The sequence below is a fragment of the Nelumbo nucifera genome, chromosome 4, assembly GCF_055504915.1.
Source record: "Nelumbo nucifera cultivar China Antique chromosome 4, China Antique-T2T, whole genome shotgun sequence".
NCBI lineage: Eukaryota > Viridiplantae > Streptophyta > Magnoliopsida > Proteales > Nelumbonaceae > Nelumbo > Nelumbo nucifera.
The window spans coordinates 46,300,445-46,326,888 of record NC_142652.1 but is presented as its reverse complement, the minus strand read 5'-3'; the positions used below and the strand labels follow the sequence as shown (position 1 = coordinate 46,326,888).

At 37.7% G+C, this 26,444-nt stretch overlaps 1 protein-coding gene across 1 annotated transcript; it reads right to left on the bottom strand.

Moving 5' to 3' along the window:
• Positions 1 to 591: 591 nt before the first annotated feature.
• Positions 592 to 9,844, bottom strand: LOC104607015 (putative disease resistance protein At5g66900). Its single transcript, XM_010272507.3, has 5 exons — positions 9,055 to 9,844; positions 4,302 to 4,702; positions 2,081 to 2,433; positions 1,743 to 1,960; positions 592 to 1,594 (listed from the first exon to the last, which is right to left on the bottom strand). Exons 1-5 carry the CDS (start codon positions 9,698 to 9,700, stop codon positions 759 to 761), a joined length of 2,454 nt encoding a protein of 817 aa, XP_010270809.1. The 5' UTR covers positions 9,701 to 9,844; the 3' UTR covers positions 592 to 758.
• Positions 9,845 to 26,444: the final 16,600 nt, after the last annotated feature.

Genomic DNA, 26,444 nt, shown 5'->3' with positions numbered 1-26,444 from the left:
TAACTTAGCAATTATGTAAATCCCATATTGCTATTACTAAAATTTTTATTGTCTTGATGTTATGGTTTTAAATATGGAATAATTTCCACATCCTTCCACCTACTATTTTGAGAAGTTACCATTTACCAAGCCCTCTTGCTCAATGTTGTTGAGAGAGAGAGAGACTGCCGTCAAAACCTTGAGCACTGACACGCAGTCCATTAGAACAGCTGTTTTCTTGCTTAATTATAATGTGATAAAGGTATTGCCCATGAGCCACCTTGAGCACTGTTCGTTGGTGTGTTAGATGTCTTTTTCCAGCGTTGATGCGGAATCAAATTCGCAACCGGCACTCTAGGGAAAAAGGGTCAAGGGGAAGTTAATTATTAATAGTGCATAGCTCCGAATCATATGCTCTGAACATGGCCATCTCTTGGAAATTGGAAGGGCCTTAAGCATTGAATAATGGCCACATATCTTAATGCACCATCTCTTGCTAGCATGTCTGATTTATTGGATGGTGGCAAGATTTTGCTTTGACCATAGCCGCAGTAGATGCAAACTCTCCTTACTGCTGTATTTGGTTTGATAGAAAATACATGAGAGAAAGCCTAAGCAAAACTGATGAATATTTCTGAAATAAATGATGTGAAAAATCAAAATATCCAGTAAGGATACAAACTTAGTTTTCTCCATCTTATGGAAATGAATGCAATACAGAAGTACAATTAAAAATGTCCCTTCTTGCTTTCTAGCAGAATTCTTCTTTCATTGGCTCCTCATTTTAAATTTCCAAGCCAATCCAAACTTTTTTCATCATTAATCTTCTTTATCTTGAGTTTGGAGAGATGGGGCTGAAGGGGTTCCCACAGAAAGGCTGTTTCTTCATCACAAATCACAGTGTCTAGATTTTGAAGGCCAGAGGCTAACCTTGGCAATTCCTTGACTGGGCAGCGTCTCATGTCGAGTTTTCTCAACTCCTTCAACTCACCCATCTCTCTCGGCAACCTCTTCAAGCTCACACAGTCAGATATATCAAGGAACACCAACTTTTGGAGGCCACCAATTGACTGTGGTAACTCCATCAATTCCGTACATGCATGCAGCCTTAGCACCTTCAACTCCTTCATACGCCCAATCTCTTCTGGAAGTGTGGATAAACTATGACAATTTGTGATACTGATTTTTTCTAGGTGGACAGCATCACAGATCCCCAGTGGCAGTTCCACTAGATCATCGCAATAGTCGATCTCAAGCTCAGTGAGATTTGGCAGCATTATGGGGATCTTGATACTGCATTTCCTTAAGGCTTGTCCAACTTTACACATAACCAACGATATCTTCTGCAAATTCTTCAAGGATACTGCAATGTCAGAAAGGGAAGGAACTGAAATTTTCTCTAACCTGATTCTCTTCAATTGGGATAGATGATGAAGTGCCTCTAAATTACAAAGTTTGGCATGTCTGAGTCCATTATTTGTGATGATGAGAACCTTCATCTTTCCCATATTCTCCATGAATGAGGGCAATGAGTAGTTTGTCTCTAGGAAGTCCAGAATTAGAACCTCAGCTTCAGGAAGTTGCATGTGGCACCACCTCGAGGAAAACTTCTCACCTAAAATCCATAGCCTAGAATGTAAATTATATGTACAAACAAGGTGAAGCAGCAGTTACGATGCAAATGCATACAAAATATAAGGTTTTGCACTCTACATATTTGTATACTTCTTCCAAGCTGAACCAAAAGAACAAATATGAGTCACCTGTAAGAATAGAGACGAGGCGGGCACTGAAGCTTTCATCAGTTTCTACATGCCAGCTCTTGGGAAGGGCATCTTCTCTTCTTTCCATTAGAAGTCTCTTACTCTTTTTAATGTCTTTCTTCTGCTCCTTACCTTGGTAGATAGCCAAATCTCTAAGTAGATCATGCTGAACAACGTACTGCTTGTTGAAGTAGCCAAAAAGTTCAGATACATCTTGCCTATTAAAATCATCAATGGTTGAAGAAACAGTTGGTTAACTACCCAAGAAGAAGAAGCAATAATGGAATATATTGATTTGTTTCCTCTTATCTGCAGTTCGAAAGTATAATGCAACATACCCTGTTGTTCCAACCAGATTAAGAAGATTCCGTGTGTGAAGTTCAAGGAGGTTGACATATGCATCATCTCCATCTAGTTCATAGAGCTCAGTCCACATATCTATAAGAACAGATACGGGGATCCTTTGATCTTCAGGAAATGAACCAAAGTCAAGAAAACATTCTCTAACAGTATCATCTTCAAAATCTAAGCTAGTTGCGAGACGATTTAAGATTTCTTTGTTCATGTCAAAATTGAAGCAACTGTTTGATAACTTCCTCTCCATATTGTGCCATATGATTGTTTTTTTCTGCTTCAGTGAACTGGCAATCACTTTAAGAACAAGTGGATATCCCTTGCAACCTTTCACTATCTGCAATTTAGTGCCACCAAACACAACTCATCAATATAGATTGAGCAAACAGGGAAGATAGTAAACACCCATCACTAAATACTTTGCAACCCTTTTAGAATAACTCATAGATGATCTATCACTCAAATTTGTAAAGGATAAAGTTAGCCTAGGTGCCTTTTCTTTATAGTTATTTGCAACATGTAGACTATATGTTCACCAAGTTCAACAAGGACCATTTCTGGAGATTATTTCAATTACAACAAAATATTCCCATATTTATCATTATCAACAAGGACTATATTATTTTCACCAAGTTTATCATAATGGCACAATATTGATATCAATGAAGTGAATGAATTGGAAATGTTTTGATCATAGCACTGATTCTCCCACCTGTATAACCTCAAAAATCTTTAGCCGCTTGTTTTGTATAGGTGAAAATAAATTATAGAGCAATATGGTATGGAAACATATTTTGCTGCATCAGAACTAAAAAAAAAAAATCAATGTAGGGTTGTAATTCATGCAATCTTTGGCAATAAATGTTGCACATCAAGACTATTGTAGCTCAGGTTGTAAATATCTTGCAAACATGCATGAGGGTGCAGCATTTACAGCCTGAAGTGCTTTCCCAATGCTTGTGTCATAAAACATGTTTCATACCATGGAATTTGCTAAAATTGTATTCAGAAGCATATTAGATATCATTGATCTTCTTCTAATTAGAAGATTCAGAGCAAACTTTGGTCTTTTAAAGGTTGTGTTCCTTGTTTTGTTGATAAAGAATGGATAGTTCTCATTTTTTTATGGGAAAAAAAAAAGGAAATTACTTGGTTTATATGTTTTTTTTTTGTAACACTCAGTGTGGAAGGAGTATATATACTGAACATATTGTATTTGTCCTCCTTTCCAAACTGATCCTAAAGGTTGCTATGCAATTAACCCATATAGCATACAGGTTTTCTTTTAGCATACAAGAGATTCAAAGTGTTAGGAATTGGGGTCACTGAAACTTGGAGTAGAAGCTCTAAGGCATGTCTAAAGACATTGTCTTCATAACATTATTTGCCCCCACTCAATTCCACTAAGTTTGTTGTTGGGTTACAGGCAAATCTGTTCTCATGATACAACAGAACCTTGGGTGAGAATCTGCAACCAGTAAAGTTGAAAAGTCTCTGAAGAAACCTCTATGGGACAATAGTAGATCGATCTGAGAGAGACATGAGTGGTTTTGAAAACTTGTGTGTGCATTTGCTTGATTCGTACTTCTTAAATAATTTCTAAAGAGTCACGGAGCAAAGAAAAGTGCTAGTTCAGAAAATGCTCTTTAAACAATCACAATTTCAAACATTGTGACTGTTAAAAAGGCAGTTAACAGTTAATAACTGTTAAATTTGAATAGTGTCTTTTGATCACACCTTATTGAATCGTGATCGTTAAAACATCAATAGTCAGCCTCACACCAAAAGTCAAAAAGTCGCATTTTGCTAGCCATGCGGGAATGAGCAAAGTGCGCCTAATTGCGCCGCAAACACGCATGCATACGTGTTGTGTGGTAGCAAGTCTCCATACTCTCCTATTTATTTCGAAGGAGTATAAATAAGCTCCTATTTAAAACCTCAAAATAAGTTTTGTAATTTTCCAATATGAAACAAGTTAAAAACTGGTTTTAGTAAGAGAAAAAACTATTTTTCAAAACATGTGTGTAGATATGTTTTTCATGTGATTGATCAATTAAACCCCATTGGATTTATGTATGATAAAAGGATATGTTCTTATATATCATAAAGCTCAGAGAATATTAATGAAAGAATTGCATTTTGGTGCATATATGTGCAACTATGTATTGCATCCATGTAGGCAGAGCAGATAGATATATAAAACACCTTGTCTACAAGCTCGCTGTCTATCATCTCGCACTCCTGATTCTCTATCTGAGAGAATGCCTCATGACAGAAAAGTTTCTTTGCATCTTCATGGCTCAACATTTTCATATCATGTGTTGGCTTAGATGGAAATCTCATCCTTGATGTTACCAGTAACTTGTATCTTTCTGTTCTGAAAAGAAATTTATCAACTACTGATTCTGACCAAACATCATCTAGGATCACCAGCATGTCATCTAGTTTGTTCTTCATTTTGTCTTCCAGCTGCTTAATTGCATCTTCTTCGTTTTGGAATTTGATCGGTGAACCCCCGGTAACCTGTTCATATAATCTCTGTACGATTGTCTTCAAATCAGGTGTACTTGAAATGGTCAAAAAGAAAACATTTTCCTTGAATAAACCTGCTCAAACACAGTACAAAGACATTTACAATTGACAGATCAATGTTCCAGTGTAGAGAGCAAATATACAAAAGAATATATAGGAATATAGGATAATAAATGCATGGCAGCTAGTGCTAATGGGCTTAGCGTAAATTCTGGTTTACTTCTGATTCTGGTTTGACTTTATTTGTATGTTGCCGGAGCTCATTACAAAAAAAAGGAGTTTAGATTGGTGCCCTACAGAGTGCAATCCGATCTCCTACCCACAAAATATGTAACAGTCATGAGATGTTCCCCATGTGTGGCTGCAATGTTACGTGGGTAGGAAATCCAAATTCTGCAGAGTGTGCCCTACATGCACATCTCAACATACAATGTAAACATCTCTCATACTTGTGATGGGAAGATGTTCTCAATACACGGCTGACATGGGCTGTGGGGTGCAGATACTATGGGATATAAGACTTCCTAAAACACGTATGGCCTACTAAAGGGGTGTTTTTTACAATGATATTGCAACGTCAGTTGTGTTTTGGGTTAATCAATACAAATTTTCGAGAGAGATTTTCTAATTGAAACACTTTGAAAATGTTTTGAGTAAATTTATACAAGTTGTTGTTATTTCTACCTAAAACATTGAATTGATATTTTTCAAACATGTACTTTTCTAATTGAAATAACATTTACATGATATGTTGTTTCTACCTAAAACATTGGCTTGATCTTTTTCAGACATGTATTTTTATAATTGAAATAACACTTACATGATGTGGCACTATATATTTCTCATAAATTTGTATTGAGATAGAAAATACAAGAGTATTTATAGATTGAAAATTCCTAATTCAATTGAAATCTTATCTTAATCTCTACCCTTTCATCCTAATTATCATAACAAGATAACCATATCTTAATGGGCAAATTGCTAAAACCTCCCTTGAAATTTGGTAATTGCAATCACCTCTCCTGAATTTTTTGACATAATTGCAAGTAGACTCCCTCTATCAGAATCTTCTAAAAGGGAGCATGAAAATGTCTAAAATATCCATGCAGGTACTTTTGACCAAAATACTTATTTTTCAAATTTTCTCTTCATATGAATTGCTCAGACCCTTCCAATATCTTTTCTAAGATTTACCCTATCTTAATCTCTACCCTTTCCCCAAGTCATTAGAAACCAGCCAAACTCCTTCCAATGGCGTTTCGACCTCTTGCTTAACTTGAACACCTTAGCCAGTTTGATACACTACATAGGACTTATCTACAAGAGATGGATACCACTTGCAACTCAAAAGTGGATCAATTTTGTATATAAATTCGTTGCACCTCTCATTATTTCCAACGTGAGACACTACTATTCATACGTGAATCCCAACAACACCAAAAACAACCAAGGTGGAAAACTAAATAAATTAAAATTGGAATGTAAAACCATATATCATTTGTTGCACCAGGAAATCAAACATCCTCCATCATTGGGATCATCACCATTTCGGATGCTCCTGCCGATCCCACATCATCACCCCATCTCTCGCCTCCCTCTGCCTGGTGGGAACTCACTGCCCCCTTCAACACTAGTGAATAGTGATTACTCCGACATCTACCCAAAGCACCTGATCTTCTTTGCACTTTGAGCCTGCTCACGATCCCCATTACCTTCAATTTTGCCTTCCTAAATTCCTGAAACTGGGGACGTTTCACCCAAGAATATATTTAACACGCACCCTGAAAGCACTACCAATTCGGCCTCCAGACTCTGCCCTCTGGGCCTTCAACTACAATCTGAGCCCTGTAAATCTCCCCTCTGATGATTGAATCTGCTGAGCTCCAGTGTCCTTGAGTCAAACCCTACAAAAACCCTGAGGGCGTCACCACAACTCCTTGAACAGTGCCCATGACCAACCTCCAAATTCAAGTCCATCACCATTAATTTCTGGTCCCTAGCTAGCTGTCTAGTTGCAGACTTCTTCCTCCACATGACAAACAACCATCTCTGCAGTGCGATGCGTCTTCAATGGAGACGAGCGATTAGGCCCGTCTTCCATCACCTGTCACCGCTTCCAACTTGTTGCTGAAGAAGAATAGAATCCTGCCCCCAGCTAACTGTAACATAGAGAGAGCCTCAGCATATTCTCAACAAACTTCGGATCATGGTTTTCAAAACTAGACCGGATCGGATGGTTGGATCAAAAAAACCAGAAAATGGTCAGGCCATTTTTCCTTAAAACTGATTTTTTTTTTCAAAAACCATTGATTTTGATCAACAAACCATTAATCTGGATGATTAACCGTTTGAACCAATCGAACAGTTTTGACTTTTTTTATTTTTATCTTTTATTTTTTGTCAGAACGAACCGATCGTTCGATTCAAACGGTTGGACCGTTTGACCCAAAAACCGGATCCTGACCAATACTCTCTTCTGATCGGTTTTAAAAACCTTGCTTGAAATCCGAGCATAGACGGCCGAAGTCCCAGAATACAGGACGTGAGAACTGCTTCTTGTTCTCCAAAAGGTTAGAATACCATTTATTTATGTCTGGCAAGGCATGATACACCTAAAGATTTTTAAACAATCAACTGATATCAAATTCATCAAAATGTACGGGGTTAAATCCAGAATCATACTTTTCCGGCATCATAATATTGGCTTATTCAAAACGTATGGATCATTTGATCTATTTTCATGTTGACAGTTCTAACCGACTGTTAGAAAAATGTTATGAAAATGGGTAAATTACTTATACTTTTCTCGGGTTGATTTGCCTACTTATACCCCTTTGACCATGAAACTAGAGGCAGTTTGTTATTAGAAGAGACAGAATTAAGACAGAAATAGAGATTTTACCAAAATGCTCATGATGATGAAATATTGTTCATGTTTTTATCTTTCTTTTTTTGTTGAACTTGTTTTCCATTTCCCATTCGGTCATTCCTCCATTTTACCAAAATGCACTTTTGTTCATGGAAAAACAAACACTTCTTAGTGAAAAGGCCAATTAAGTAAATAGGTTGTTATAGGGGTGTTTTAATAAAATGAAAACTATAGGATAGGTTTAAGTAAATCCATGAAACTATAGGGGGTGTTCTAGTAAATGACCATTTTGTTTACATATTCTACTTTCCATCTCTAAAACTGGTTGTATAGGGCTGTTAACGGGTTGGGCAGGTAAAACTAGAACTGACCCGATAAGAAATATTAAGGACCTAGAACCAAACCAATAAGTTCTCAAGACAATCAGGTCTGACCCAATGGACCCAATTATAATAAACCTATTGAAAATACTATACATAATATATTAACTTATTTTTAACATATTGTACATTTAAGATATATATATATATGATCGAGTCGAGTCTGAGTTAGTTTGGGACTAGGTGGAACCAATTTCGAACTGATAATAATTGATACAATATATCAAGAACTGAAGCCAACCCATCAGTTTCAGTTCCTAGAACCAAAACCGGCCCAATCGATTTGGGTCCATTGGGTTGGGCCTTGATCAATTGACATCCCTAGGATCATATGGGCGGGTGGGAGTGGGGGGTAACAAACTAGCAATCATCCCAAACCGTAAGAAGTTAAGTTAATGGGTAAAGCCATGGGGAGGTCTTAGCATTTGACCTAAACCTAGGGGAAGTATATAATTTACCCTAGATGAAGTTTGTGTAATTCAAGCACTTACTAGTCATGTTAAATCTTAATTGCCTAGCCTATCAAAAAAAAATTTCTAAAAATTCCCTACAACTCCAATTATTAAAAAAGACATATGTTTATTGTCAAGACAAAAGAAGAATAAAAAGGACATGGGCTAAAGTAGTAAGAAATTATTTAAATGCTCATAATTTAACAATATTAGTTATGATGGTGAATAGAATGGAATGGAAAAACAAGAGGATTAAGTGGCGGATCTATGTAGAAGTCAGTGTGGTTATTTCACAGTTGTACAAGGTGTAAGAGGTGAGACCAGTGATATGCGCCCACTGATCAAATGTCCTAGATCAACCACTGAGGATTCATCATGTAGCTGACTTATAATGGTGATAATGGTGATGATATACATGTATAAATATAACAGATATTAGTAAACTTATTTGGATATATACTAAATTTTAACCAAATTCTAGTTCAAAGACATGTGAAAGCTATTTTTATTAGTTGGTTCCATAGTGATCTAGTAGTATTCAAATCAGATCGTTGTTGTCCATTTAAAATCCAGAAAATCACATTCAGATATATCAAACTCAGATACTTCCAATCTAACCCATTTCAGAACTTAATAATTAAGCCAATATATGGGTCCAATGGAGAAAAAAAAATTCTTAGTAAATGCATGAAACTAGCTAGGAAGGGAGGACTCTTGTCAATTACCTCTTACTTCTTGATCATGGCATAGCCTGGATGCCAACGTTGTCTTGCCACATCCACCAGGAGCAGATAATACCACCACTGTCACACCTTCCTCAAATAATTCTATCTTCAATTCTTTCAGAGGCACATCCAATCCAACAGTCAGACTCGGGAGACCAGGAACCGCACACAAATTCGAATTATTGAACCCACCACCACCATTTCTCTCTCCCAAACTCAATCCACCAACCCTGTGAGTCAGTTCCTTGAGTTCAACCATAATCTCTTGGGTAATGCACCAGATATCGGCCTGAGCATCAAGTTGAAAGAAGCTTCTCAGAGATTCATCCAGCTTGATAAACCTCTTTGAGTACTTGTACTTCTTGATGTAGTTCCACTTGGGAATCGTCTCACACTCTGTGACGAACTTCTTCCCTTTATTCAACTGTTCAACAAGTTTAACAACATTGGGCCTCGGCCGATCTGTTAACTGATCACCCAATGCTTTTCCCCTTTCGACCACAGGCTTTACGTCTGCAAGTGTGGACTTGAGCCGCTCTAGGTGCTGCCGGAATTGGACAGCCTTCTTCGTTTCTTCTATAATCAACTTCAGCAACTCCGATGCCACAGCCCCGACTGCAGCCCCATCAAGCAATGACGCCGCCATGAGAGAATTAACAATCAAGGAGAGCAAAACTGGAATTGCTTCTCAAGGTTTTTATTTGTGAATTTGTTTCTTCTCCTCCACGGAAGTGTGATCTTTTCAAACTTTGTTTCTCAAAGTCGTCGGCAGACGACCTTTTCAGACTTTGTTTATTTAGCTGGGAATCTCCAGTTCAATTCTACTGCATACAACATTAATCGCTAATTAATGGGCTGTTCAGGAATCAGAATCATTAATGCAAACCATTCAGTTCTTCAACTATTCTACAGTTGGATTTGACGACGTGAGACCTTGGATAACAGAAAAGCAGAAAAGTCAATTTCGAAATACATTTTCATTAAACGACTTTTTCGCAATACCTGCTCCGGCCGAAATCCGGATCTAATGAGAACACTTCCGTTATCAAGCGTACGGATACCTAACAAACCGCGTCATTATCACGCGTGTCGAGCATCATACCGTAACACAGTGGAAGGACATGGCTTAGAGACCAAGGGAAAATTCCAAGCACCCTGTATTTTTCAGGCTGTATTTGGTTGTAGTACAATTTTATTTGAAATAGTACAAATACATGAGAATGCAAGGACATGGCTTAAATGCAAATTCTTATTCGGGTTCCGTTTGGTTTGCAGGAATTGGAATCGGAATGGGTTATTTCAAATTCAATTGTTTGGTTGGGCGGAATCCAAACCAAACGGACTCTTAATTTTGTTTTGGGTTTTATTTTATATGTTTCATGTCTTAATTTACTTCATTTGTATGCAATCAAACAAAATAAGCTATAAAATTTGAAACAAAAATAGGTCAGAATTTATACTTCAATCTTTGCATTGTCATAATTTTGCATCAATGCAAATTTATTTATATTGCAACCAAACACAGCCTTAGAGGTAGTCTCGCTTTGTTACCTGAACTTTCAAATGTGTCATTAAAATACCTGAATACCTGAAAACTATCGATTTAGTCCAAAATACATTAAATAGCATGTAAAAGGATAAAAATGCCCTTCATATATTATCTAATTTTCTTTATCAATTAACCAAAGCCTGCTCATTATTAATACCCAAAACAGTTCCCTTTTGTTTTGCCATGAAAATGCTTGGCGCAGACTTAAACAGAGACTCCACTTTATTATTCATACCTAAAATCAGTTCCCTTTCTCACTGTTTCACTGTGGTTGGAAGTCGCTAATTTGTTAACGTGTAAGGTTATAACCAAGAGAAGAAGCGGAAGGAAGGAAATCACAGAAGCTGATTTCTTCGAATTCCTTGGTTTCAAAGCGGTGATAGTCACAAAGGACATCACAGAGGCTATGTAAATTTATTTACATTGCAATCAAACACAGTCTTACGGGTAGTCTCGCTTTATTACCTGAACTTTCAAATGTGTCATTGCAGTATCTGAACTCTTGAAAATTATCAGCTTAGTTTAAAATACTAGGGGTGCTCATTGAATAGTGAGCCGGTTTTGTAACCGAACCAGTACTATCAGTTTTTAGAAAAGTGGTAACCAAAACCAATCAGTTAACTGATTGACCAGTTCGGTTCATCAATTTTTTGGTTTTTTATTTTTATACTATATATAATAAAAATTATAAATATATATAAAATATTATATTTTAAATAATAAATGATATATCATATATTTATATATAATGCATATTTGTTAATTTATAATATATGAAAAATATTAAATATATATATATATAATATATAATATAAATAAATATATATAATATATAAAAATACATGTATATCGGTAATTGGTTCGGTTAACCACTAGTTTTCTATATTGGTTAATCGAAACTGTACCAATACCTTCGATTTTTTAAAACACCGAACCAATTGGTTCGGTTAATCGATTTTTCGGTTCCGTTTGATTTTTCATTTTTTTCTCACGCCTACAAAATACGTTAAGTAGCATGTAAAAAGATAAAAACGCCCTTCATGTGTTATCTAATTTTCTTTATCAACCATGTTCATTATAAATGTTGGATTTTAATCTCATAAGAGATTAAATCCAATGGGTTTGATTGGTCAATTACATGAGAAATTGCATTTGCACACTTGATTGAAAAATCAATTTTTTCTCTTACAAAACCCAGTTTTGAACTTGTCCCATATTGGAAAATTATAAGTTTTGTTTTCAGTATTTCAATAGGAGCTGATTTACACTCCTTAGAATTAATAGATGAGAGTACAGGGATTCGATACTGCGCAACACGCGCGCACGTATGTGCATGCGTGTGTGTGACACAATGAGGCACTTTAGAGGTGCACTTTGCTCGCACTTTGCGTGGCTCGTGATGGGCGGATTTGGTTTTGGTGCGTTGCTGACCGTTGATCTCATCAACGGTCACGATTCGATCGGGTATGATCAAGAGGCACAATTCAAAGTTAACAGTTACTAACCCTTAACTACTTTTTAAACAAATTATTTAAAAAGCATGAATCAGACTCCAAAACACACAATTTTGAAATTCACTCTCTCTCTCTCTCTCAGTCCGGTCTGCTACAGTCTCACAGAAGGTTTCTTTGGAAACTCTTCAACTTTGCTGGTTGCAGATTCTCGCCCAAGGCTCTGTTGTATCCTGGGAACGAATTTGCTTATAACCCAATAGCAAAATCAGTGAAACTGAGTGGGGGCAAATAACATTCTAAAGACAGTGTCATCAGACGCGCCTCAGAGCTTCTCCTCCAAAGTTACAGTGACCCCATGTTCTCCAACAATAAATACCCAAAACCAGTTCCCTTTTCTTTTGCCATGAAAATGCTTGGCGCACACTCAAGAGAGGCTCCACTTCATTACTCAACCTATAATCAGTTCCCTTTCTCGCTGTTTTCACTGTGGTTGGAAATCACTAATTTGTTAGCGTGTAAGATTATAACAAGAGAAGAAGCGGAAGGAAATCACAGAGGCTGGTTTCTTCGAATTTCTTGATTTCAAAGCGATGATAGTCCCGAAGGAGAAAGGCCAAAATAAGATGTGAAGGTTATAAACATCGAGAAAACTATCTTGGTCACAGTCCAGTTGGAACTTGGAAGATGGCAGAAAGGGAAAGACCTACACTGGAACGCTAGGGGCAAGATATCTCAAAATTCGGACATGGAAGCGGCCAACCAGAGATATGAAAGATTAAAGAAGAGGAGTCCGAAGCTGCAGCATCTGAACTTCAGGGGATGAGCGGAGTCCGAACTCTGAAGAAGAGAAGAAGTTAGAGGTGGAAAACTTTTATCTGCTTTCAAGTATAAAACAGTCGTTGTTTGTTGCGAATTGTTCAACGGAGCAGATAATGGAGATAATATTTATCCACAGCTAGTTCTTACTTCTTAGGTTCACCGAAATGCAATCGTCTTCAAGGGGAGAGCACAACCATAAAAGAGACTTCCTTCTAATGAACGTGGGATTCTGTTCACCTTGCTCTCTGGTTTAATCTCAATGAAGGAGATAATGAACGTGTCTTTTCTAAAGGGTAATTTTAAAATTTTAAAATGTTTAAAATCACATGTGACATCACGATAGCTTATGCTAATGGTGGGTATTAATCTGGTAGTTTTCGAAAGTTCAGGTACTATAATGGCGACTACCCCTAAAATGCAGGGTGTTAATCTAGAACTTTCCATTTTTTTTAAATACATGATTAGTCGAAACCCATAAGTGCTTATTAAGCAAAAACAAAACTGGGAATATGATATTTTCAATGGGCCAAGCTGGTTGAGTTGAACCTAAGTTGAATAGGCTTTGTTAATTTTTTTAATTATATTAATAATTTTTTATCATTTTTATTATTTTTCAAAATTCATCTAAATTTTAAATTAATATTATTATTTATTTATTAGTTAACTTTAAATTCTTTAATATATAATCTTAAAATTTTACAATTTTTATTAAACAGTTTTAAAAATAATTACATTCGTATATTAATTCTAATTTAATTTTAAATGGAATTTATTTTGAATAGTTAAAGGGAATTTAACTTACCCAAGTTATAATTAATTATAATTAATACAAAATAATTAACTAAGTTTGATTAATGCATTTTTTTGTTATATTTTTATTAATTACTGATTATAATAACATTATTTGACACCCATTTTATCTCGCACCATATAATGTTTGTTGATGAGGGCAGATTTGGCCCTCCAGTGAAATTGTGGCACGTGGCACCTCATGACAAATAGGCGACACCCAGGCAACAACTTAGCAAGTTGGTGTCCCACCCAAGCACCGGCCTGGTCGGCCTGGCGCGGCCTGCGCGCTGCCTGGCACGCGACCTGCGCACTGCCTGGTGCGGCTTGCGCAACCTGGCCGACCTGGATCAGCCTGGCACATGATCCGACCTGGCCGACCTAGCCGACCTAGCCGACCTGGATCAGCCTGGCACACAACCCGACCTGGCCGACCTGGCAACCCATAAGACGCCCACCGATAAACTCGGCATGCATACCCCACGAGCTCGGTAGCTCACCAAGGAGTTCGCCAAGGAGCTCGATAGCTCACCAAAGAACTCGCCAAGGAGCTAGGCAGCTCTCCAAGCAGCTCGCCAAGGAGCTTGCCACCAAGGAATCAGGCAGCTCGGCAGAGCTCTCCACAAGCAGCTCGACATAGCCCAAGGAGCTCAGCATAGCTCCCCCGGGCAGCTCGCCACTTGTAGGGTAGCTCGGTACAAAAGAGTAGTTTGGCGTATCGCAGGAAGATCTCCTACCTGAGAACCGTACCTGACAGATCTGGAGACCTGCGCCCACGTCTCGCCAGGCGACGCCTTGCCTGGCAGAGCCGTACACTGCAACAGTCGCCTGCACCCGCCACCTCAGCTCTGACAGCGACGACTACGGCAAAGAGACAAAGGCGGTCATGCCTGACTTGACAGAGGCAATCACGCCTGATTTGACAGGACACCGCTATATAAGGACTCCAACCCCCAAAGGCAAGGGGGAGAGAATGAAAAAATGGAGGTAATCCCTGCTCTCTAGCTCTCTCATTCCTCTAATATCATCTTCAATCTCTCGACAATCAGAGTGCTAACTTAGGCATCGGAGAGTCCTCGCCGGGTAAATACCCCCGGGCCCCCTAGTTCAATTCTCGCAGGTTCCTCAGCTCCCACCGCCTACAAAGAGGAGGAAAAGATGGAGTTCTCGCAGGTCTCTCAGCTCCCGCCGCCTACAAAGGAGAGGAGATCACCTCATGCAGAGGGCAGTTGGGTTGCGCTACACCAGGGAGCTCCACCATCCTCTGAGTTACAGGCTGCCTAAGAGCAGGTCAAATGATGAGTCCACCAAAGTAGCTCACCACCAGGGAGCTCAGCATAGCTCTCCCCCGGGCAGTTCGCCATCAGGGATCTCGGCATATCTTTCCCCAACACGGCATAGCTCGGGCAGCTCGGCATAGCTCTCCCCCAACTCGGCATAGCTCTCCCCCAGGCAGTTAGCCATTAGGGAGCTCGTCACCAAGTAGCTCACCACCAGGGAACTCGTCACCAAGTAGCTCGTCACCAGGCAGCTCACCACCAGGGAGCTCGTCACCAAGTAGCTCGTCACCAGGTATCTCTCCACCAGGGAGCTCGTCACCAGGCGGCTCACCACCAGGGAGCTCGTCACCAAGTAGCTCGTCACCAGGCAACTCACCACCAAGGAGCTCATCACCAAGTAGCTCGTCACCAGGGAGCTCATCACCAGGTAGCTTACCACCAGGGAGTTCGTCACCAAGTAGCTCACCACCAGGCAGTTCACCACCAGGGAGCTCCACCATCCTCTCTTGGGAGCAGGTCAAATGACGAGGCACTTAGCCAAAAAAATTGATAGATCACAAAAAATTGGTACGTGACCAAAAATGGTTACATCATTTGCCATATAGAAAATCGAGTACCTTGGGTAAAGAAAATGATTTATTAATTAATTAACTAATATTAGTTAATTACAATTAAACCTACTTATTAATAATTGAATATTTAAATGTGATACATGACACAATTTAACTCATACCTATATGACACACCTATATGATAAGAAATACCATATGTATGGATCACTTGTTGCTAAGGCTTAGTTTGGAAGGAGTACAAATATGAAAAGTATTAATAGCCACCCATAGCAGATAAATGGTAAATCTGTTATACAGTTGTATGCCCTTAGCTCCAATCAAAATGATGTACATTATGAATTTATTGTAAATGAATAAAGTACATATTTGATTCATGTTCATGTGGTGTGTTTCTATGTGATACCCTTAAACTATACACTTATGAGACTCGTGTTAGTTTAGAATGTTCACAGTCGTTGGATAAGTCTGAGGAGATTTATCCTGCCAAGGCTAACACTGGTATGCTGCCAAATGTTGGGGTGGCCTGTCTCAGCCTCCAGGATGAGACCCAAGGCACATGCAGTGTAGGATTAATTGAATCTTTGAACCAGACCAGATTTTCAGTATTGCCCTGGACCTTGGAGATTGATGGGCAAAACTGGAAAGTTACACCTGACCCCTAGACTCGATTATGATACTGCATTAGGTGTCGGATTGGGCTGTCTTTGATATGCCAATCAGTGAGATCCTTAGCGGGGGTCAAAACCTAGGTATGTTGGGATAGTCTAAGAATTCATCTGAGTGGGTGATCATAGTGACAGGATCAGCCCCTTTGTCGGACAAAGGTAATGATCGGGGATGCACTCTCTCTGATGGAAACCAAGACTGCTACACCACCATTTAATTGTGGTGTAGCAAGAAGAGACAACTGCGATACAATCTCATTGTCCTTTAAATAGTCCCTGAATTCATCAGAGAGATATTCACCTCCTCGATATGATCAAAGGGCCTTGATTTGTCTCTCCAATTGTTTCTTGACCTCTTGTTTGATCTCCTTAAACTTTTTAAATGATTCAGACTTATGTCTCATTAGATACACATAACCATACCGAGATAAATCATCAGTAAAGGTTATAAAATAAATGTATTGGTTGCGTGTCCTACATTCATGGGACCACATACATTAGAATGGATTAGGTCAAGTGTGTTTGTAGATCTTTCAGGCTTTCTCGTAAATGGTCGTTTCGTCATCTTGCCCTATAGGCAAGGTTCATAAGTTGAAAGATCTTCTATAATTAGAAAATCCAAAGGATCATCCTTTATCAACCTTGTGATACGATATATATTAATGTGACCAAGTTGATAATGCCACAGGCACATGGGATTAACGGTATCATGTGTTCTTTTCTTGGGGATAATTTCCGACGTAGTTTTGGTTGTATTTGTTTCTAGAGAATGACGAAAGACATAGTGGTCATTCTCAATTTCTCCATAAGTGAAGTACTTGTTATTCAGTTTAATAGTAACCGTACTACTAAACAAAATAGAATAACCATCATTACACAATTTTGAAACAGAAATTAGATTTCTTCTCAAAGTAGGTACATAAAGACAATCTTTAAGCCTAACAATTCCTTCTCTAGAAATTAAATCTACAATTCCTATGGCTATAGCTACAACTGTTGTAAAAGTCCCCAAGTAAAGTGTCACTTCATCATCACTTAGCCTTCTACTTATTTTGAACTCCTTCAATGTGTTACATGCATGAGTAGAAGCCCAAGAGTCAATACACCAGGATGCAAAAGTGACCAACATATTGGTCTCTATGACAAGAGATTCGAAATTATCATCTTTCTTCTTGGTCTCCGGATATTGAGGACAGTTCTTCTTCTAGTGTCTAATCTGCTTGTAGAAGTGATATGCATCCAATGCATTGTCTTTCTACTTTTTAGGCTTGCCAACTTTCTTTTGAGGTTTCTTCTTAGCTTTCCTGTTTTTCTTGCCTGACTTGCCAACTTCAACAAGCATGGCTATCGTCTTATCCTTTTTATCAGTTCTTCGGCCCTCTACAATATATTGTTGAGTTCCTGAAGGCTAACTTTTAACTTATTCATGTTATAGTTCATGATAAATTAATTGAAGGAATGAAGCAAAGAGTTTAAGATTGCATCAGCTTTAGTGTCGTCATCTAGCCCATAACCAAGAGCCTCTAGTTCGTTAATGTAGTCCATCATTTTTAAACAATGGGCATGAACATGTTGGCTCTTAGACATCTATGTGATTATCAACAATTTGAAGACATTCTATCGAGCAGAACGATTCTTCTCCTCGTACATTGTCCTTAGACTATCCATGATATCCTTGGACACTTCGATCTTATCAAATTGTCTCTGTATCAGATTGTCTAAGGATGCTATGATGTAACACCAGGCAAGAGAGTTATTCTCCTCCCATTCCTGATACTTTTTCTTATAGACCTCGAAAGTCCTGTCACTCGGACGTTCCGATGTAGAGTTTTTGGCAACTTTGTCCAATTTCTTGGATGTCACAACTAACATAAGGTAATGAAACCAGTCAGCATAATTTGATCCCTTAAGCTTATTGTCATCCAATAATTTGGCAAATTGTCCATTTGCCATTTCTTATAAAAGGCAGCATCGATTAGTCCACAACCAAAATTGATTCATGTTAATTACATAGAAAGGTCTTTTGTCTATGTTCCATTTTCATTTCTTCGTATCTGGGATTTCCCTCCTATCTCAATGATAGAGACGTGATTATGTCTTTGGAAATGTGAGAAACCACATAAGTGAATGGAATCAACTGTTTCAGCTACAAAACCCCACCACTTTCTATAAAATATCTCATCCACTCATCAAATGAGCTTTCCCTTTGGCCTCTGCTAGACAAGTTTCATTGCCATTTTAGGTTAAACCCTTCTATCCAGTAAGTGTTGACCCATCATATCGTGGACCATAAGGTACCGTGAGAGAGTCTTCCATTTTAGGATAAGCCCCTCCCACATCGGTCTATAACACCCCTATCATCTTATGAAGTAATCCAACAAACTAGGCCATCAAATGGATAACCTAATTTTATGGTGCATCTCCTCATTGCCAATACAGCCCATCTTCATGCTAATAACAAAAGGCCTTTAGAGAATTCATCATATGAATTTCCCTATCATTTATATAACTAGAATGAACAAGTTAAAACGTCCCTAGATCTGATTTAGGTCAAACCAAAGTGGCTTCCACTGACTTTCATAAAGTCATATTCAAATGGGCCCAAAATGGGCTAGAGTTCCGTGCAGTTCCCCTTGGGGAAGAAACTAATCTGGGGCCCATTGAAAAAGGAGATCATCCAATGATCTTTAGGGTACCATGGCAATAATGTGCATTCAGTCATGGTGTTCATAGAGAGCCACTAACAATTAAACATGGGACAAATACTTATGGCCTATGTACGAATCACATTCAGCACATCACCCACATTCACAACCACATAATTAGGGTTGTTCACGGGTCGGGTTAGGTCGATTTAGTAGTGTTTTTTCAACTGACCTAACCTGGTCGGGTTACCTATAGACCAAACCGAAACTGACCCTTTATTAAGTAAAATCGACCTGATCGATTTGAGTTAGTTCGGGTCGGTTTGGGTTTCAACCAACTCCAAGCTTACACAATGCACATGAAGTCAAAGTGTTAATAATATATATAATATTTTAGAATATATTTTCTGGAAATATATATTTAAAACCAAAACATATATATTTTCTAATTTCTGGAAATATATATTTCAGAAATATATATCTAATATATTTCAGAATATATATTTTTCAAATATATGTTTATTATTTAAAACTAAAATATCTATATTTAACAAATATTTTTTCAGAATATATATTTTTTCACATAACTCGGTTCGGTTTCGGTTTTTACATATGAAAACTAAAACGGAACTGAATTATCGGTTTGTTCATTTTTGCAACCCAAAACCGACCTGTAGTAAAGAAAAACCGACCAACTCGGGTTGGATTGGGCCGAGTTGGTCGGTTTGGATTTATTTGTGAATAGCCCTACACATAATTGATCCAATCAATTAAATAACTTGAAAAAGCCTAATTAATTAAAGTTAACACATTATCAACCCATTAAGGCCCATGTATTATCAAATAATATCATCTAGGTTTATGGGCTAAACTACAAAAGGTTGTTTGGCCCATATAGCTCTTATGCTGAAAATGGGCTAATCTTGCTTTAACTTAGCAAAATAGGGTTTTTCAGGGGTGGGCCAAGTTGCATCATGTGATGGGCCATCAAACCCTTGGCCCATAACCGAATTTGGGTCAACTAAAACGTGCCCCATGGGGCTAAGAACAGACCCCATCAAATCATGGGTTCAGTCAAACCAGTTTGGACCAAACTATGTCAATTCGGCTTAGGGTTTGGTGTCCAATACATGATTCAATTATCAAGATTATGATCTGAGATTAATTATAGCAAAAATTGACAATAAAGAACAGAAAGAAAACACATAACATGGGGATGTAAGTGTGATGATCCGAACAAACTGCAAACCTGCAAGAAAAAGTTAATCGCATATTGCAAATTTCTTTTTTGCAAAATTTCTTCTCCTCCGCACGCTCTAGCATGTCTTCCAATGAAAAAAAAATAGAAAAAAAAAACCTAATTTTCTATTAATTACATCAAATCGAATCATATACATTTTGTCTAAATATATATATATATATATATATTTACAAACCAAAATGAAGAGAATGAAATTGCAAGGTGCGCAAATCTTGGCACCACAAAAGAATTCGATCACCATCACACAAGCAGCCCAAAATTCAAGAAATAATCACAGAACCATTGCATAATTATTGCAGAATAATAAAGAATTAATTTCATATCAAACGTCCAAATCTGAGAATCGAATTCTCAAAAAACTGCTAATTTGCGCAAATCGGGTATAACAGTCTCTATTGATTTGGGCTACTTCAAATCTGATATAAATTTGGTTCAAGACTTGAACCTAGCTCTGATACCACTGAAGGGAAGGGAGATTCATCATATGGATGGCCAAACCATGAAGGGTAGCTGGGTGAAATTTTAAAAATTTATTTTCTCCCTTATGGGAATCATATTCCCAATTTCAAAAAAACAACATTTTTCAATGATCATTCTTGAAACAAACCAAACCTGATCTAAAACCAAAAGAATGGGAGAGCAATACCTGATACGGAATCCACACATGTAGCTCCCAACGTAGGTGTTCACGCCCAAAGTGGGTACCAAAACCCGCTTCCACTGAAGATGGCACAACTTGAGATGAAGCATGTTCAACAATGCAGTCCTTCAACAAGAACTGCAATCATTCAACAAGGATCAAGCAGGGGATGGTGAGCACAAATTAAATCAGATTTTTCTTGCAAAAACCATAATCAAGATCCAATCTTGATCAGTCCAAGAAACTGGAGATCGAATAGGGTAGGGCGACAAGAACAGAGGGAGAGAACTGAGAGTAGAAAAAGATGAAAATGAAGCAATCCACCCCCTCTATTTATAAGTCTTAAGGATCAGCTTCTCCTAATCCAATAAGGAGTTTCCTAATCGAAATCTTTATTTGGATCTGGACTCCTTAAATGATAAGGCTTATCCCCTTATCTTATCTACTGATCCAAACTGAGATCCATACCCATATTCGCCCCATGTCACATGACTGCTTAAGCTGTCATGTGACACCCTAATTAATCATATTAATCTTGGGCCCTAGGCCCATTAAGTCAGGAGGCTCACTTCCCCTTTCAATTGTTGGCTAACTTGACTCTCTTTATATGGCATGGGACCCTAACATTGATCTCATAAAAGCCATATGGGTTCAACTTAGCCTCTGTTACAAGGCCTAGCCAAATTCACTATTGTACACAGTGAACCCCTGACTCTATCAGTATAGGCTCTTAATGGACCAAACATTTACACTAAATGGTCCTTAAGTCCAGCCACCTTATGAAGACCCAAGGACTATGGTTCTTAAGTGAGATTAGCCCATCAGATATAAAAGCCCTAAATGGTCTTACACTTAACCTCTCAGCCCATAATGATTAGACATTACCCGACAAGAGAGGACCTCTCCCTCGATTGCAAGGTACAGTGTTGCACTCTCTGCTCGGATGGATCCCAGGAATTCAAACCTTTTGCAAACCTTTTTCATTTCCATCAGAGAGAGTGCAGTCCCCAATCATTCACTTTGTCTAACAAAGGAGTTGATTCTGTCACTATGATTACCCACTCAAGTGAATTCTCAGACTACCCCAACATACCTAGGTTTTGACCCTCGCTAAGGATGTTACTAATTGGCATATTAAAGACAATCCAATTCAACACCCAATGTAGTACCATAATCAAGTCTAGGGATTAGGTGTAACTTTCCAGTTTTGCCCACCAGTCTCCATAGTCCAGGGCATAACTAGAAAATGGTTCAGGTTCAGTGCTTCAAGTAAATACACACTACATGTGCTTCGGGTCTCACCCTAGTAGCTGAGACAAGCTACCCCAACCGATTTGGCAGCACATTAGTGTCAGCCTTGGCAGAATAAACCTCCCCAAGTCTATCCAACGGCTATGAACATTCTAAACTAACATGAGTCTCATAAGTGTTCAGTTTAAGGGTAATTACACAGAAACAAACCAGATATAATACGAATCAATTATGTTTATGTACTTTTATTCATTTACAATAAATGTTTAACGCACATCAATCTGATTGGAGCTAAGGGCATACACTGTCTACCAAACCCCACCACAATCCCCTTGTCATTTCTTATTGCTCCTCCAATTCCAGACATACTTGGCTTACCAAAGCTACTCCCATCAAAGTTTAATTTAAGGAAACCAGACTCATGTGTTCCTACTTTCTTAAAGTGGAATCATAAACATGGTAGAAAACAAAGTGTTATTTATCAAATTTTGATTGGTCAAAACTCTTTCCATACCATATTTTTTACCCTTTTGGAAATATGTTTTTGTGACACAATCCCAAATCTCCTTGGTTAAATCAATTAAGAGGTAATGCTAACTTACGTATAAGGGTGGATTCGAGCTGAGCCGAGCTAAATAGTATGAGGCTCGAGCTCAGTTCGCCAAGGTAGTACAAGGCTCGAGCTCAAGCTCGAGCTTAGCTCGAGTCAAAAACACATAAGCTCGAGCTTGACTTAAGAAAAATGTTTTAAAAAAAAAATATATATATATATATAAAAATATTTTTTATTTAATATTTAAAAAATTAAGAATTATAATAATTAGTTATTATTATATATAAAAATAAAAATATTATATATAATATTCGTATTATATATATTAAGAAAAATGTTTTATTATTATTATTATTATTATTATTATTATTATTATTATTATTATTATTATTATTATTATTATTATTATTATTATATAATATTTTTTATTATATATATTATTATTATTAGGGGTGATCATGGGCCAGGTCAGGCCTAACCTAACCTAGAGTTTCGAGCTTGAAACATTAGCCCAAACCCAGGTCTACACGAGCCCGAGATAGGCTTGATTTCGTGCCTATGTCTTGCATATATAAAACATTACATAATTATAATATTGTATATTAAGTGACATAAAACATGCATATAAACTTATTTTATACATTATATTATATAATATAAATTAAATGTGTCATATTATAATATTTTAATATAAAATATATATACATAATACAATATAAAATAGCATGTGTACATATATATACATTATACATAAAATGTGTATATTTAAATACATGCAGGTCAAGCTTGAAGTATTAGGCCCTAGCCCAGCCCTAAAATTTGTGGGCTTGATGTGGGCCTGAACATAAAACCTAAGCCCAAGCCCAGAATTTCCAAGCCAGGCTTGTGCAGGCCTAGCCAGGCTAAAACAATCACCCCTACTTCTTACTACCTATTAGATATCCCAACTTGCCTTTGCTACGAACATGAATCTATATAGATTGTGCCAAGCCAAGTAATTTTTTTCATCAAACTTGATCGTAATCACAATATTCAGCAAAGGTTCTACAAACCCTATCAAACCAGCCCCAAACTCTAGGTTCAACTTTGTCTTGGCTCCAATCTGTTCCATTGATCAAATGAAAATCATAATGTGGTATTATTGACCTAGAAAGACTAACCTATAGTTGATCCCACACTAAAATCACAAAAATCCAAATTTCCACTAAACCCTACAACCCAAGAGAATTGGGAGAATTGTAGTCGCTCCAACCAGTGGCTCCAAAAACCTTCCCAACTGCGATCCATCTTCTCTAGTAGTCAATAGCATCTGCCAAGCCCTGACCACCAACTTAACTCAGCCTCCTTGGCCCTTATCAACATTTCTCTCTAGTTAGCTAGGGTTTTGAGCAAGAGAAAAAACAGCAATTTCTTGGCATTCCAATAGCCAGATTCTAGACCTCCAAACCCTTCTCCAACTAAGCAGCAATCAATTAAAAACAAGCAGCAATCTGACTCTCCACAAGATTCTAAATATTAATACAAGCCAATACGTTGGATGGAACTAATCTACCTGTATCTTTGACCACTTTTTTTTTTAGTTTTGTTTCAAATCTATTCGGGGGGGAGGGGGTATAAGGCATGTCTACCCTCTAAAACAGGCCAACCCCCAAAACCCAACCTAAAGTGTCATATTGGTGGGTCACCAATATGATACAAATCAATCAATACAAGCTGATAAGTTGCAGAATTTGAATCCTTGACTCTCCATACACTCTTCCAATCAAAAGGGTGTATGGGATTGAATAGAAAGAATGAAGAGAAAAAGGTTGCTTTGATACCAAAATGTAAATCAACCCAAAAGAAAAAGATATTTCAATTTAAAAAGTGGAAGTGAAGAAGATAGAAAAAATCAAGAGGAAGAAGATGACGAGAGAATCCTTTTCTTGTGCTTTGTTTTTTGATACTTTAATTCAGCCTCTTGTTCCTCTTGGATTGTCCTTCCCTATTAAAGAGATTTGGAATAAACCCATTCCTCCTCGGGTTGATAGTTTTTGTTGGGAAACTTTCTTAGAAAGAATCAACACAAATAACTTACTTTAGACAGTGGGAAAACGGGTTACCACCTTATGGTTACTTGTCTATTTACTAAAATTGTTTGGGAGTGGGTTTTTTCCCTTTTTGGATGTACTTGGATTCCCCCCGTGAGTGTGCAAAGCTTGTTCTCTTCTTCGTTCTTTAGACGGCCTAAGAAAAGAGGGAAGGTTATGTGAAGAAGCATTAGGGCAGTAGTGTGCTGATCCATTTGGAAAGAGAGAAACTCACGAATCTTTTCAAACAAGGAAAGAACCACAGAAAACTTACTAAAATTGATACACTTAAGGGTAGCTCACTGGCTGAAATCTATGAAGCTATTCTCAGAATTTTCCATAGCCAACTTATTGAGAAAGTGGAAAGAGATAGCTACCTTTGCCATTGTAAGAGGACTTCTAGGGAGAAAGTGGAAAGAGATAGGTACCTCTGCCATTGTAAGAGGACTTGTAGGCCCTCTTGGTCCCCCCCCCCCCCCCCCTCCCTCTAGATTCATAAAACTGAAATTTGAAGGTAGTAGATTAAGGAATCCAGGGCCTTCTAGGATTGGAGGCCAGGAATGAGGATGGGATTATTACTATTATGTTATCAGATCCAATTGGAGAGTGACTCTCTTAGGGTTGAGATTCTAGCAGCTCTAGAAGGAATCCAAAGAGCAACAGAATTAAACATCAGATGCTTGGTTCTTGAAGGGGACTAGGAAGTGGTGATTAGGTGACTGAAATGAAACAACAATGGCTTGTGAAGCTACAACAATGAAAAGAAAAAAATTTAAATGGCTGACTAGGGATATTGAGGTGAAGTACAACTGGGTGAAGAAAAGTGCTAATTCAACGGCTGATGGATTAGCTAAGCAAGGGGCGATTAAGGAATCTCTGTTTTGAGCTGATTTTTAGCTTCTTTCTTTGTCCTTTTGTTGTTGGGGAGTAAAGATAGTTTACCTCCCCCTTTCTATAATTATGTTTCACAAATCTCATTCATTAATAAAGCTTAATGTTATTGATAAAAAAAAAAAAGAAGATGGTGAGAGAACGGAAAAGGAGAAGAGACTTCGATCAATTCCCTCTCCTATCTCCTAATTACTTTTATTAATCTAATCTCCAAAGAAATTATTACAAAGATGTCCTTAATGTGACGACCAGCTAAAAACATAACATAAAAGAATAAATAAACTATTAATAGACCCATATAGACAAGGCCCATTAATATAAACATAACAAATAAAAAGACACTAAAGCCCATTCGGCCCAATCTCTCTACACTTCTAACATGTATTAGCAGTCTCCTATTAATACGCCCAAGAGAAAGTGTAGTAAATTTACGATGCGAGACAAGGTAAAAAGAGAAAACAAAGAATTATGAACGGAAACCCATAATCCCCCAATCCTAGTGACAGCAGGATTTCATCCCAAATCTTGGCTACAACTAGACCCAGTTAGTGGGTTAGTTGGGTTAGTGAGAGGGTGCAAACAGGTCCAATTAGCACAATATGGCGAACCTACCTTTTTGTAGTTTGAACCTGTGCATACATGGATGCCTTCAGTTAACGTGTGGATGACCAATTTCAGACCTGACAATACCATATTTATGCAAAGCTAACCTTAAACAAGAGAGTTAGATGTACATAAGTGGGCAATTTGAATTTAAAATTTTACTACGGCTTAAGAAGGGGAGTTAACGTGTAAATGGGAGAGTTTATAAAAGATTTTAAAAGTAAATGTTTAGAAAATTAATTAGGGGTGTTGCTTAAGCATGTTTTCTAATTATTTAGTTAATCATGCTTATAGGATAGAGTTACATCTCTCAAAAGAATAAGATAAGAGTTAACAGCGTTAACTACGA

Bases quoted from the DNA above. Each gene is read 5' to 3' on its own strand.
- LOC104607015 (XM_010272507.3), bottom strand. From the start codon at position 9,700: ATGGCGGCGTCATTGCTTGATGGGGCTGCAGTCGGGGCTGTGGCATCG. The intron at 4,703-9,054 runs GTAATTGACAAG...GTGTTTGAGCAG, and splicing joins CCATGATCAAGAAGTAAGAG to GTTTATTCAAGGAAAATGTT. The intron at 2,434-4,301 runs GTGTTTTATATA...ACTAAATTGCAG, and splicing joins ACAGCGAGCTTGTAGACAAG to ATAGTGAAAGGTTGCAAGGG.